This window comes from Periophthalmus magnuspinnatus, chromosome 19 (assembly GCF_009829125.3).
Source record: "Periophthalmus magnuspinnatus isolate fPerMag1 chromosome 19, fPerMag1.2.pri, whole genome shotgun sequence".
Taxonomy (NCBI): domain Eukaryota; kingdom Metazoa; phylum Chordata; class Actinopteri; order Gobiiformes; family Gobiidae; genus Periophthalmus; species Periophthalmus magnuspinnatus.
In genome coordinates this window covers 9,832,063-9,847,384 of record NC_047144.1, presented here as the reverse complement: position 1 = coordinate 9,847,384, position 15,322 = coordinate 9,832,063, and the positions used below count along the sequence as shown (strand labels likewise).

At 41.8% G+C, this 15,322-nt stretch overlaps 1 protein-coding gene across 1 annotated transcript in view; it reads right to left on the bottom strand.

Moving 5' to 3' along the window:
- ryr2a (ryanodine receptor 2a (cardiac)) overlaps nucleotides 1-14,987 on the bottom strand; it is a 58,707-nt gene extending 43,720 nt beyond the window's left edge. Inside the window, exons 1-15 of the mRNA XM_055229793.1 lie at nucleotides 14,940-14,987; nucleotides 7,236-7,355; nucleotides 6,776-6,880; nucleotides 6,011-6,031; nucleotides 4,811-4,885; nucleotides 4,596-4,674; nucleotides 4,375-4,487; nucleotides 4,022-4,121; nucleotides 3,855-3,951; nucleotides 3,637-3,711; nucleotides 1,883-2,039; nucleotides 1,535-1,699; nucleotides 1,015-1,136; nucleotides 466-649; nucleotides 251-386 (exon numbers count right to left, since the gene is read on the bottom strand). Coding sequence (XP_055085768.1) covers nucleotides 251-386; nucleotides 466-649; nucleotides 1,015-1,136; nucleotides 1,535-1,699; nucleotides 1,883-2,039; nucleotides 3,637-3,711; nucleotides 3,855-3,951; nucleotides 4,022-4,121; nucleotides 4,375-4,487; nucleotides 4,596-4,674; nucleotides 4,811-4,885; nucleotides 6,011-6,031; nucleotides 6,776-6,880; nucleotides 7,236-7,355; nucleotides 14,940-14,987 — 1,597 coding nt within the window. The remainder of the gene's footprint in view (nucleotides 1-250; nucleotides 387-465; nucleotides 650-1,014; nucleotides 1,137-1,534; nucleotides 1,700-1,882; nucleotides 2,040-3,636; nucleotides 3,712-3,854; nucleotides 3,952-4,021; nucleotides 4,122-4,374; nucleotides 4,488-4,595; nucleotides 4,675-4,810; nucleotides 4,886-6,010; nucleotides 6,032-6,775; nucleotides 6,881-7,235; nucleotides 7,356-14,939) is intronic.
- Between the last annotated feature and the right edge of the window lie 335 nt (nucleotides 14,988-15,322).

Sequence of the window (15,322 nt, the reverse complement as noted above, 5' to 3'; positions counted from 1 at the left end):
TAAGGAGAGAGAGACAGGGAGGGAAGGAAGGGGGACTGGCATCCTTCTTTTGTATAAATACAGACTGTAAACTAATGTTAACACCAGAGTAAAATGCCGCTTTTGTGTTATGCTTTGTAAAGTCACAGGGGGAGTGGGTGTTTGAATTTTACGCCCAAGGCAATATTCTCATTGTTTAAAAACAGTTAATGCCCTGTATTTTTCATCAAAACACATTATAAAAAGCACAGTTTAAGATCACAAAATGTACCCAGCAGCTCGTAGAGGGAGTTGAGAATGGAGCTCCAGGCCTCTCCAGCCGCTTGCCCAACAGCTTCAGCAAAATGTGCCGCACTGCTGTAGACATGAAGGTGGTCTATGCACTCTAGCACCAGGCTGATCATTCCCTGAGAGAGCATCACACATATTCATAGGCCTAAACATGGGACATGGCCTAACAAATGGGCCATTAGACAGGTGCATTACCTCCTCCTGGAAGAGGTTCTGTCGGTTCTTGAGAGCTCTCAGACGATTCTGCTTGACTTCATGTTCAAGCTGCTCATCGGGGGGCTGGAAGTATCCAATCAGGTCCTGCAGACTGAGGCTGACCGAGTCTATCGGCAGCTCTGAGGTAGAACTCTTCCCTTTTCTCCTCAGAGTGTCCAGATCCCTGTAAGACAGCGAGGAGACATGTTCACACAATCACCACATTGAAAATTCAAAGTAACCATGGAACTAAACCAAGACCATGACTAAAGCAGGACTAGAACAGGAACAAACCTAATCTACAATAAGACTGTGTGTGAATGTGCCCTAAGGCTCATACAGGTTTAGGTCCTTGTCAATAAATGTAATATTGCCTTGTACTCTGAGATGGCTTTAAATACATGCATCTGTATTTCCAGAAAATATGTTTTCTCAAAACAAATTTAACAAAAACATATAGACTGTATACATTGCGTTGTTGTTTAATCTATTCCACTTGTTCCGCCAGATAGTAGTTGGATATTGTGTTATAGTTGTGTTATTACAAACCGGATAAAGAGATTGAAGAGGAAAGCAGAGCTGCGGATGACCCTGGCAGCACGGCTCTCCTCGTGCTGAGACCGAGACAGTGTCAGCCCATCATCCATGTGGCCCTCATGGTGCATAATGGCCTATATATTAAAAGATTACACAGGAATGACTCAACAACATAATGTAGACAATTTGTACCTACATTGCCATATATGTTGTATGGTATTATCTAAACAACATTTTGTCATATAGAATATTGGTAACAGCCTGTATTTGTAATGTATTGCATTTATTATCTTATAATATCTTTAATTTGCTTTTGTACACCATTTTATTTACTGGGAATTTTTTTTCAATATAACCAGTATTATTGTTTTTCATTTCATAGATTTAATAAACATTTAAATTTATGTTTGGTCATTTGTGTGCTTGTGACTTGAATAATTTCAACTGAAATAATTGTGATTCTGATTTGTAAAAGACATTTTGAAAGCATTTTATCTGGAGAAGTGGGTGGAGAGAACAATTGTCATCTCACCTTTCTCTGTACTCCTCCCATGCGTGCGCACTTGGCATCCACAGTCTGGTAGGTGAGCCACAGACAGGTATCAACATGCTGAATGTAACACACTGAGTCTCCATATTTAATGTCAGGAGTGCCCATCCCATCCACCTCCTTCCTCACTCCAGGGTCAAGCTTTTCCTATGAGCAGCAGCACAGAATACTTAAGATACAATGCTCACTTACTACAATGTAAGTATACAAGCATGCTATCCATTAGAACGGCCTTCAACACACACAGACTACACATCAATGTGCACATTAGAGTGGAGTGAGTGTGTGCTAGGCTTGTGTGTGTTTTTACAGTGTGTAGTGTTGTTGTACCTTGGAGGACCTAAAGCAGAAGGCAGTAGACTTGATGTCGGCCCTGTCTTTGTCCATGAGCAGCAGAACACGGTCGTGGCTCAGACTCAAGTACTTCCCTGTGGTCACATGACGCAGTCGGAATGGCTGGCCCCAGCGGATATGGCTCCCACTCCACCTGAGAACAATAGGGTTTGAGTGTGATCATAGATTTGTTCCTTCAAAATGATTTCACTTTAAAGGGGACATATTAAGCAAAATTGATGTCACAATGGTAACACAATGGTTCCCTCATCAATAGATAGAATACAACATCAATAAGTTGTATTTTGATTCATGTATTTTTGAGTTATCCTACATTGTGCTGTATTTGAATGCTGAGAAAATATTGTTTTTTATCTACCCTATATCCCCACCCATATTCCAATACTTATAAAAGACTTTTAGTTACACATAGTGTTAAAATATTCAGTAGCCATTCTTCAAAAATAAAAACACATGAAATGCCACTGCAGTCAATAGTACAATTTTCTATTAATAAGCCATTTTAGATGCTACTTAGAGTTAACAAAAAGTAAGATGGTACCAGAAAAGGTATTATATGTCTTCTTTAAATAATATTTGAAGCTCTTTTAGATCCGTTCAACACTGACCATTCACCTCTCCCTTAGCACACTACCTGAGAAGCCTGGATTACTGCCCAACAGACAAAATTAACCGAAGAGTGTGATTTCCTTTCACAGATGTACTGGAGATGGACAGCACTGCACAGTAAGGGCTGATTCATACTGACTCATATCACTAATACATGTGTCATATCTATAACAGTGGTGCTGCCTGAGGGCTCATATGTACGCTCCACTTCACCCAGCTGGATGCACTCTGCACTATCCTTAATAGTTAAGGGTAGCGGCAGTAACTAAAAAAACAAAACTAAACTAAAAAACATCACTCACTAATCATAAAATATAACATAAAACAGTCAAAAATATAATAGCCCATTCGTAGCATAATTGAAGTTTACCCATTACCGTGGCAACCAGAGCTACGTCATGACTTTCGTCCCTCCTGAGCCGACTATATAGCACTAACCTACTGTGATTGGGCAAGACAGTTCTCCCATTTGCTTCCATGGTCTGTGTGGGCGTATTTTTTATCACATTCTAGGGACTGAAATCTGCCAACACAGTCACTTTATGGGGACATGACTCCCTTGTGTGTACAAAAGGCAGGTCCTCATGATCCTGCAATATTAGATCATTAGATCAAAAACATGGTTTAAAGATACAGGTTAAATTAGATTATGGTTAGTTATAAGTTATAAGCAATAATAAGCAAGTTATAATTATAGTTAAGCTTAGAATCAGTCACCAGTTAAGAATTTAAGTTACCGGTAATGTAATGTACACACAAAGCAATGTAATGTACACACAAAGCAATGTAATGTACACACAAAGCAATGTAATGTACACACAAAGCAATGTAATGTACACACAAACCATGTAATGTACACACAAGGCATGTACTGTACACACAAAGCATGTAATGTACACACAAACCATGTAATGTACACACAAGGCATGTACTGTACACACAAAGCATGTAATGTACACACAAAGCAATGTAATGTACACACAACGCATGTAATGTACACACAAAGCATGTAATGTACACACAAAGCATGGAATCTCCCCTGCACATGTGTATAATGTGTGTAAGTAGGCACAAAATGAAGTGATGAATATAAGCCTTACTGCTGTGTATCATATACTCACATAACTCGGAGGGTCTCCAGTCTCCACAAAGATCGGGCATGACTGGACACAGCTCCTCCCTCATAATGTACAGACCTGGAGATCATAAACAACCATGCTATTTCAGAATCAATCAAGACAAAATGTATCTCTGCCTCAGACATTCATGTTTGAGACATAAAGGGATTTGTCCAGGACACACCAGACGCCACAACAAAACCATCTTTTGTCATCTTTACCGTCTGTGCTCATTTCCATGTTCTCCGGACGGGACAGTCAAACACTCATCCATGTGGCCATGAAGGAGTCGCATGACATCTCCTCCAATCAGATAGCCTGTGATAGACAGCACAACGCATGTAAGACAGGTGTGCATACTGTGTGGACATGTAAAGGACACAGTTACCTTGAGCCACCTCGCTGCCGGAGCAGATGGGAGCCACACTCCACAGTGTCTGCTGGAAGGCTGCATCCACATGGAGACTGTCTGTGCCATAGGACAGGTGCTGCACAAGACACATCAACACTGAAATTCAGTAAGTTCACACAAGTTAACGCAATAACTTCTATGCATCAGTCCTGAGGGTCTAACTAGAAAACAAAAATATTCAAATCGACAATGGTGTGCTCATTATGATTTTTAAATAATTATGATTTTTAAATAATAATATTACTTAAATATTACAAATATCTTTTTGAACGTACTAAATATACTCAATGGTATTGTATGTACAATATGCAGTGCCATGTGCCACTCACCAGGTATCTCTCAGACGAGATGCTGACCAGGATCAAGTCGTCCCCGACTCTGACCTTCTCTCCCTCAGAGCGCTGCTTTGAGGCTGGATGGATGGTCCACCAGCAGGCCTCCCCTGTGTGTGAAACATACATAGTTTGCAGTGCATACTACAGCCTGTGGTTCAGTTACTTGTCTGATAGACAGTAGATTGTTGTGTGAGATCCTCCAGGTGAATCCTTACCTGTGGTGTCCTCCTGCAGCCCCACATCAAAGGCCAGCTTGTCTGTGGATGAGCGTGATGTGGACAGACAGCACAGGTACTACACAAACACACATTTTTAGCACAACTCAGAACAGCAGTGGAGGTAATATTGTACACTACACTTAAGTATGCTGCACTGCCATTTTCTCTAAACATAGCCATATCTTAATTAGCAGTATGGTGCTTTCACTGACCATGGAGCTGTAGGAGTGTCGCAGCAGTACAGCATGCCCATAGAGCAGAGTGCGATGACCCCCGCCCTGTGCAGTCTGAAAGTACAATAAGACGCAGGTGGAGCCACACAATTGTTAAAAGATGAGTTTAGGAAGAGTTACAAACAAAAAGCAACCAACACTACAAAAATACCACTGAACACAAAAGCACAGCTTGAGATGAGAGGACAATAATAAAATATAGTGTCTGTTGCTATTTGTTATTTATCAAGCAAAACTTCACATTTAGACTTGCAGAGAAGCATTGTTGCACACACAGAAAATACCAGACACACAGACATTAGCTAGTTTTCTGAAACAAATGTGTTAAGCCAATGATTCCCAAACTAAGGTTAGGGTCCTCCAGTTTTAGATTGGGTTCCTGGGATTTTGTAAAAAAGAAGTCCAAACTACTTCTTAAATTATAGAAGGGATGGCATGTTACATTGCTTTTTTCTCAATTGTATTATAATAATTATGGTTCCATAACATGTTGGTAACGCTTCATAATAACTAAACTTTAATTTGCATTAATAAAGCATGAGCAAGATAAGGATTCAGGCTTAGTAACCACTTAACTAATACCTTAACGCCTAACCTAACTGAGTAGTTACTAAGCCTGAACCATTGAAAATAAACTTCACGCATTGTAAGAGTGTAAGTAGCTTAGTTATAAGTGTTATCAACATGTTGACTAGCCATTCTATTTATAAAATAAGAAAGTAGTTTGTCAGGTAGGAGAAGATTTCCTCAAAAGTACCCCTTGGGATAATAGGGGTTATAGAGAAAAAAAAGGTTGGGAACCACTGTGTTAGACAATAGTTAATATCACAGACCTCTTTGACACACCAATGAGCCCACTTACAAAATAATTGTTGAAGTGCAGTTATCCTCAAATCATCTAGAAAGACTAACTAAGGAAGATGAACTTGTATCAGGATAAAAACTGTTGTAGTAACTGAACACACTTTAGCAACACACAGCGTGCAGTAAGACAACAGTGAGCTGAGTGCCTGGAGAGTGTGGCTTTCTAAGTGTCACTAGCTCAAATATCACATCAACACGCACTAAAGAGCTAACATTTATGAGTTAGTATCTAACATTACAGCCAGGGGCTGCACCTAACCATCTCCCTAAGGAGACAGACACCAAACACAGGCACACAGAGAGGCCGGGACCTACCCACACTTCCACATCTACATGCTGTGTGCAAACAAGAGAAAATAGTTGTGAGAGAGCAACCAAGCACCCCGTGTTCACACATAGCATCAGGAGTATCACTGTCCAAAAAGTATTCTCACACTATCAACTGTATTAGCTACAATGGTGTGGGTGATCATTTCTGCACATGAGAGAGAGTGGAATCATATAATGTTCTTTGGGGGAACTGAGGGAAATGGAAGTAAGAACGTGGTCACAGCACGTTCAGAGCATGTTTCAGAGTCCATCGTCAAACAGTAACATAAAAGTTTCAAAACTAGAACTCGGTTTTGACTGATCAGTTCTAACAGCAAACACCAAAATGTTTTAAAGAAGGCCAGGCCCTGGTTTAGTTTAGGGGCTAACAATAGCATTCTTTGAGCTGGGATTGCCTTGTAACGTTGTATATCTCTGTATGTTTCTGTATGTCTCAGACCCATACAAAAATGAAAATTCTTATTTGGGTACCAGATTCAAGTACCAAAATCATTACTTTTTTGCAATACTACAGAGGCACTTTGAAACAGTACCCAGATATAGTCTAGCTTACCTAAAATATGTTGTACCATTTTCACAACACATAGGCCTATATCAAATTCGAATTTATCAACTAATAAAAAATTATCTCCCTACTGTTAGCATTCTGGCATTAACTTGTTTCACATCGTGCTAATCTGAAAGGCACCAAGCACTCATGTGATAGCATGTGTGTAGGTGTCAGAGAGTGTTGATCCAGGTTGGACTCACCGCGTCCGCCTTGTCTTCTGTGTTGGCGAGCATCTCCTGCAGCGCTCGCACAGACAGAGACTGCTCCAGCACAAAGGTGCAAATGGACAGGTCTGGAGGCACATTCTGAGCACAAATCACAACAGAATTAGACTAGGACACAGCACTTCAACACTCCAGCACTACAACAAATGAGGATACCTGCATATGAATCAACAATTTTGTGTGGAGTTAGTTGTTTATTAAGGAAGACCTGATTGGTTACCTGGAAGAGTGTTAGCTTAGCAGTGTTACTTTCCAAATGTGTAATTCATGACAAATATTTGCATATAATTGGATTAAATTTATTTATTTTTTATCAGAATGAAATCCATCCTGCTAACATTGTTCAGGTCTGATGTGTGAGTTCTGAATTAGCATTAGCAATTAGCATGTTAGCATTAATTTAGCATACAGAGGGGGCTCTGAGTGCTGGTCGAACCTTGGAGTTGGAGATGGACTCGAGGAAGCACAGTCTGTTACCGAAGCCCTCAGCCGCCAGGCACAGCTTCTGCTGCTCTTTGTGCAGAGTGGCCGAGCACTGCAGGACCACCTCATCATCCTACACACAAAGAGAGAGGACCACTGTGAGGACAGGAGGCCACAAACATTCACACTCTGATCTATAATATGATTTATGAACCTGGTCATACTGTTTGGGGACATAGCACGAGATTAATGCTGATGACTTGCAGTATTATTAAATATACTTGTACACATATAGTGACACATGTCCCCACAAACACCCATGTAAGGGTCCAGGCCGAAAAGAACAGCCCACCCACAGCTCTGTGTACAGTCTAAGGGCCTTGTAAGGAAGAGTGATCCAGAGCCAGGAGCACAGAGCACATCCACACACCACAGGCTGCCTCACTGCACCCACTCACAGGGCTACAGTCTGTCAGTGCTCAAAACAGTTCCTGGAACATGGTGACATGTTTTCTGTTTATTCAATATGTGCACAGTATTTATTGGTGAATCAAGACAGTACCTCAGACACTTGAATTCTGAAGTATGTGAGATAAAGTGTAAGTAAATTCGGTTACATTTCTTCCTGGGCTCAAACCACGTACCTGATTTCAAACCACAAGTTGAGAACATGTTTTAATTTGAACTTTTAGCTCCGCCCAATTAGTCCTTTTTGCCATTGTGATATGGCTCGAGTGACCGCCTACCTCGCAGTTCCAAAACTAAATTTCCCATTTATTTTTCTCATATACTTTCTAAAAATAATAATATTAATAATAATAATAAAAGTTGGAAAGCTTGCTTGGGGATAATCAGCTATAGTTTGGCAAAAAAGTATTTAGTCAGCCACCATTTGTGCAAGTTCTCCCACTTAAAAAGATGAGAATGGCCTGTAATTTTCATCATAAGTTCACTTCAACTATAAGAGACAGAATGGGTGGAAAGAATGCAGGAATATTGGCATATTGTTGGATTTTTAATGAATGAATTGGTAAATTCCTCAGTAAAATAAGTATTTGGTCACCTACAGCATGTGAAACATGGGGGTGGAAACATCATGCTTTGGGGCTGTTTTTCTGCAAAGGGACCAGGACGACTGATCTGTGTAAAAGAAAGAATGAATGGGGCCATGTATTGTGAGATTTTGAGTGAAAACCTCCTTCCAGCATGTCGATGATTCCAAACACACCACCTAGACAACAAATGAGTGTCTTCATAAGAAGTATTTCAAGGTCCTAGAGTGGCCAGTAGCCAGTAGCCAGTCTCCAGATCTCAACCCCATAGAAAATCTTTGGAGGGAGTTGAAAGTCCATGTTGCCCAGTGACAGCCCCAAAACATCACTGCTCTAGAGGAGATCTGCAGAAGGAATGGGCTAAACTACCAGCAACAGTGTGTGAAAACCTTGTGAAGACTTACAGATAATGTTTGACCTCTGTCATTGCCAACAAAGGGTATATAACAAAGTATTGAGCTGAAGTTTTGTTACTCACCAAATACTTATTTTCCAGCATAATTTGCAAATAAATTCTTAAACAATCAGACAATGTGATTTTCTGGATTTTTTCCCCCATTTTGTCTCTCATAGTTGAAGTGAACCTATGATGAAAATTACAGGCCTCTCTCATCTTTTTAAGGAGAGGAACTTGTACAATTGGTTGCTGACTAAATACTTTTTTGCCCCACTGTATGTGTTAACTAATGACCACAAGACCTATAATTGGATTTAAAATGTGTTTCTGAAACTTTATGAGTTATTAAAGTTATTAAAACATTTGCCAAATCTTGCATTTTAAACTCTCCTCCAAATCCCAGGCCATGGTTCTCAACCAGAAAAAGGTGGTTTGCCCTCTTCGGGTGGATGGTGAGTTTCTGCCTCAAGTGGAGGAGCTCAAGTATCTCGGGGTCTTGTTCACGAGTGAAGGAAGGATGGAGCGTGAGATTGACAGGCGGATCGGTGCAGTGTCTGCAGTGATGTAGTCGCTGTATCGGTCTGTTGTGGTAAAGAAGGAGCTGAGCCCAAAGGTAAAGCTCTCGATTTACCGGTCAATCTATGTTCCTACCCTCACCTGTGGTCATGAGCTCTGGGTAATGACTAAAAGGACAAGATCACGGATACAAGTGGCCGGAATGGGTTTCCTCCGTAGGGTGGCTGGGCGCACCCTTAGTGATAGGTCACACGGGAGGAGCTTGGAGTAGAGCCGCTGCTCCTACACATTGAGAGGAACCAGCTGAGGTGGCTCGGGCATCTGCTCAGGATGCCTCCTGGATGCCTCCCTAGGGAGGTGTTCCGGCCATGTCCCACCAAGAGGAGGCTCCGGGGAAGACACAGGACACGCTGGAGGGATTATGTCTCTCGGCTGGCCTGGGAACACCTTGGGGTCCCACCGGAGGAGCTGGAGGACGTGTCTGGGGTGAGGGAAGTCTGAGAGTCCCTGTTTAGACTGCTGCCCCCACGACCCGGCCCCGGATAAGCGGAAGAAAATTTTAGACTTAAAACAACCACATTATGGATAAGAAAAAAAAAAAGTTTAAGGGAAAAAATGTATGGAGCTCAACTTCACCAAGACACAATTGTTGGCCTGGTATAGTGTCATACAGTTGTTTCCTTATAGTTCTCCCATCTTTGTCTGCTATTTGCTTTTATGTTACTCTTGTCGAAAATGCATCATGACATCAATAAAGTTTCCGGGAAAGTGTCAGGCCGTTGGTTTCCCATGATTCTCAGTAATGTGCATGATTGGACAAAAAAGTGCCCCTGTCTCTTGCTCCTGTATTAGTTATTATGTAAATTTAATGGATTATATTTTACAGTCTCAATCTATTTATTATTTAGCAGCTCTTAGCACAATGCATGATGTAAAGAGTATTTTTCTTGACAGGAATACATGAAAATCTGGTACAGGTCCTTTAAAGAGTCTTTGAGTGCTCTGAGCTCTAAGTTTCATGCTCCCTCCCCTCCCTGAACATAAAGAGGGGCTTAGAGCTGCCCCCAGCACTGACCTGCTATAAGGATCAATCCAGGACAGCCTCTGGTGCAGCCATGCCGCAGCCTAAATCCTTTGAATCCTGTCCTATGCCTACACTCCCATAACACATGCTCACTCACATATGTTTGATAATAAGAAGTGTCCCAACACTCACTGAGCTAGAGCCAAACCAGTACAAGTCACACCTCAGACATGACGTGAGCACTGGAGTTGTTCTTGGTTCACTAAAGACGTGCTCTGCTGTTCAATTAGTCAACTAAAAGGGGTGCGTGGCAAAAGCTTTCAAAACCATGAATGATCATGTATCTGACCCAAAATGCAGTCACAAGATTACAATTGCACAGGAGCTCATCCAGGAACAACTATTCATACAGAAAATGCTTAGTAAACTCACACCTTTCAGCTATTGTGCATATAAACTCTTATAATCCACATTTAAAAATGTGTTGCCTAATACAAATTTTGGTTAACCATAAGACACCATTGTCCGATCAATCGACTAAACTATTAAGGATCTACAGTCCTGTTTGGCATGTGTCATATGTATAAGTGCTCTCTTGAAGACCTGTAGTGTGCTGCTAGTGGATTTATACCAACATATCCGGTCTGTTTTGAGCTAGGCAACAGAAACAGGTGTTAGCCTACACAGCAATCCAAAGAGGACAGGTCATTCCAGTACTGCGGAGAGCACACTTTCTATATGGGACACAGGAGAAAGTTAAGGAAGTTTGTTAGTGAGGCCACGGTCTCCTCTGGGAGAGACGCAGGCCGCCGCAGAACCTGTCAGAGAGTGGCGCTAAACCATGCTCCAGAAAGTGTGACTCAGTCAGCACTGTGATGAATGAGAGAGCTCCCTCGTTTATGTAGGTCACAACACAAGCTCACAACTCAAGGAGAAACTTAACTTATGAGTCCCAGTCTCTTCCAAAAAGAAGCACAGCTCAGAACTGCACTTCACTTCAAATGGAATAGACCCACACTACTTTGCTCAGATGTAATGGACCCCTCCTCTCTCCTACCTCCTCTCTACTGTCTTCAAAAGCACATTTTGACAGAGCATATGACTATGATGTCAAAAAGGACACATAGACAAGAACACTAACATGGTGATCAGATTCTACGATAGAGGAGTCTGCAGAGAAATAATCTTCTGCAGAACAGCGTTCAGTCTCCATCTTTTGTGTGAACCTGCGCTGGGCCTTTGAACTTCCAAAAGGTCATCTTCAAACAGGCTTTAGCATCAGAAGCACAGGCACCACCCACACATCACCTTCCCCTAATATCCAGTCCTAACAATCACTGGAATCCTATGCATAATATATCACAATAGTAAAGTAAGATATAATATAGGCCTTTTTGACTCATAAATAGACAGGTCAACTGTGAATTTAACTAATAAATGTGTGGGACAAAAAGAGGGGGAAAAAGACATTGTGAAACTGTAAAATAGACTTTCTGTTAGCAGGTTCTCTAACCTAATGAGGATTTATTCAATGTGGACAGTGAATCATGTCTTAGGATGATGTACTGTCCTCTGCCTGTATGGACGTGTTACAGGGCCCACAGAGTGGACATATAGTGACCATCAGACGTGCCCTTGTTTTATGCAATGCACAGTCATGTAAATCAAATTAGCACTGCATAGTCCAACTCCACGCTGGGGTCTACAGGAAAAATATACTAATACATACAACTACTGGGCACTTCAAAACAGTTATGAAACAGCTTGTCACTGCTCAAAGTCACATCGTGTCACTCTTATGTTACTCTTGAGTCACTGTGCTTACACAATACCAGAAGCAAAATGTCTATGCATTTCCCATTCATAGGCCTGTCACAATAACAAATTCTGAAGACCGATATACAGTTATAGAGATATACTGCAATAAATGATAATATTGAAGAAAATTTATGCCATTGATACAATAATAATACAGCAGGATAATCCCAGCAAAACATTTTAAATAGAATGTATCATTTAAAGGCCTGAGCTGCAATAAATAAACAAAGCAATAATGAGCCACAGTTAATATTTCAACCCACATAACAAAAACAACAAAAATAACAAAAATCTCCCCAATTTCACAAAGAAAAAGTACCCACAATAAATATTCAGGCCCAAAATATATGGTTCCATCTTTGACATATTGAACTTAAGCCAGTATAGTACTTATTCTGACAGGTCTACACATTCATACTGTACATTACACAGCAACAATCTTATTATTTTTGAGTGTACTATTCTATATTGTGAACCAAATAAAGAAAAAATGTGGAATGCTTTACCACTGTGTCATTGCCACTGTGAGACTACATCAGAGCAAATAAAAGACAGTAGTCCCTCACACTGGTGACTCACAGTTTTAACCATGCTTCCAATCCAGATACAGGGAACACAGAAGATAGCGTTGTCACACTGTCAGTCATACATTCAAGATGATGCTGATGGTGCAGTTTTAGTAATGATGGGCAGGTATTTGGAGGTCTGCAGCTGCTCTGTGCACAGTAAAGACACAGTACCCTGAGCTTGTATTGATCTGCATTTTTAAAGTGCACTTACCCAGAAAGCCGCAGGGTTAAGAAGGAGGGGGTGGACACACAGACCCCCCCCAGAGGGCCAATTCACTAACATCTCGTATACCAGCTTTTAGGCTCTGAGACACAACTCTAGCCTGAGAATGAACATCCAGACTCAAAGGCTTTCAGAGGTTCTCGTCACCCCAGAGACCACACAGGAAACTACAAACTTGATCGAGATCAATCATTAGACCCTCTCCCCAGCCCACAGACACCTTCCGCCAGTGTAACATGAAAACACATATTCACACAGAGTTCAGTCACAATATACAGCAGTGTGTGGACCCAGCGCTTTCAGTCAATAATACATTTAATAATAATAATACATTTTATTTATATAGCACTTTTCAAGACACTCAAAGTCGCTTCACAATACATAGAAGAATAAAATATCACAAAATTTACAACATAAAATCAAACATTAAAAGCAATTTTGAAGAGGGGAGTTTTGAGTTCTCAGTCCTTCTGCAAAGAGTAAAGAGTAAATTGTTCTACCAGTGAAGACAGGACAAATTAGCACAAGACGAGAAAAAGATTTTAACATACGTTTTTTGTTCTTGTCTCATCATCCCCTCTACCTTAAGAATTTAATCAGGCTCTGGACTGCACACTGCCATTTTGATGGACCATTGTATGTCTATATGTTGTATGACCATGAATAAAGATTTGGATTCTGGATGCTCTCCGGTGGGAAAAAAGGTAAAAGAGATAATGACTGAACATCCACAGACATACAAAAAACAATATTCACATTCTCCAAAGAAATGTATCCTTTATTTATACCATTATTCATATTCGTATATATAGACAGAGACAGAGTACTCCAAAGAACTGCTACAATCTACCTTCTTTCTCCATACATCAAAATAATAAAACTGTCAACCATCTAACAGAAATAAAAAGGTTAGTCATGATGAAATAATTACAAAACAAAATGGCTAAGTGCAGCATGAAGACTTTAACCAATTATAGACCTATAGACCTATTGCAATGACTGCACATTTAATGCCAGCATGGGGAATAAAACAAGCTTGAACTCTATGCTGCTCACACCATGAATACAGTGATGAACGGTTTTTTGTTTTTTGTTTTTCTAAAGACGTTCCTTGCTTTGTCTTGCATTATTGCGTAAGATGGAGCTCATTAAAACAGAGCATCACTCCTACTGGGTCCTAACACCTCACAGTAGCTTACATCAGTAGATCATGAACCAGGTCTGTGTGTGGACTGGACTGTGGATACCGGGTGGTCACATGTTTCTGCAGCACCGCTCTGCAGCACCCTCCTCCGGCCCCCACCCGGCCCAAAGCTCGTGGCCTGATGGGAGACAGTCTGTGCTCCCCTTACCTGTCACTAGACACACCGACATGACTAAAACATTCTTCTTAACTGACAGTGCGGTTTCAGCACAGAACTCCTCACATCTCCACGCACTTACATAACAGTTTCAGTGCTTTGTGTATTTCCCATTTGAAGAAAAATGGATGACAGGATTGTAATTTGTTATGCACTGCTGCTCTATTTGGGAGTAACACAAATTTGAGTCGGTCAGCTGTGGATGCGCATTGCTGGTCTATGTCTTTGATTTTTACATCATCCTTGGTCACACTGTCATGCATTATGTTTGCGTGTAGAGGGGATGTCATCAATTTAATGGCTGAGCGTGTGTGCCAAATGTTTGGGCCAGATTGCCTATGTTTTGCTCGTAATTGAGCTGTACAAAGACAAACGCAACAGTTCATCAAGCCGCTGACTCTGAAAGTGACAAATTGCCGAGCTTCAGCGGAGCATGAGCCAGGATGAACCGCACTGCGCCCGCATCCACCCAGCATCAACACAGCACACAAAACGCCTCTGCGACCGAATGACAGCATCTCTGGGACTACACTGCCCGCCTCCCTGCCGCCTCTCTGCCGTCTGTCTGCCGCCTGTGAGCTACTTATCTGCGGTCAGGGCTTCATCAGCGCGCTGCGGATCACTGACCACAGAGGATGGAGCTCTGACCACAGACAGCAGCCTACCGGAGCGTCCTGTAATGCGGTAAAGTCCCAGCCCTGAGCACGCGCGCAGAGAAAGCCGCAGTAGCGCCGCATCATTTTAGCGGGAGACTTACGGTCCTGAGAAACTGGATCTCGTCCTCTGCCTCCCCGCCCTCGGCCATGCTGAGCTCCGGTGAAGATGCCCCTGTCGCAGCGGAGAGCCCGGGCGCGTGCTCCTGTGAGGCTCGTGAGGCTGAAGACGGAGAATCAGATGAACAGTGAAACTCGTCTCTCATTGGGCGCCTCACGCACGCGGAGGGAGGAGCTGCAGGCGGCACAGGTATCGGCGCGTGTGAGCGTGGAGGAGATTGTACGTCTTGCCATTGATCAATTTAAGGCTTTACAAGAATCACAAAAGAGAAAGTCTGAAATATGTGTTCAGTTGCTCACTCCAGAGCCATAGAATATTTGAGTTTTTATCCAAATCCACAAGCAGAAGTGAAGCAACTATACATCA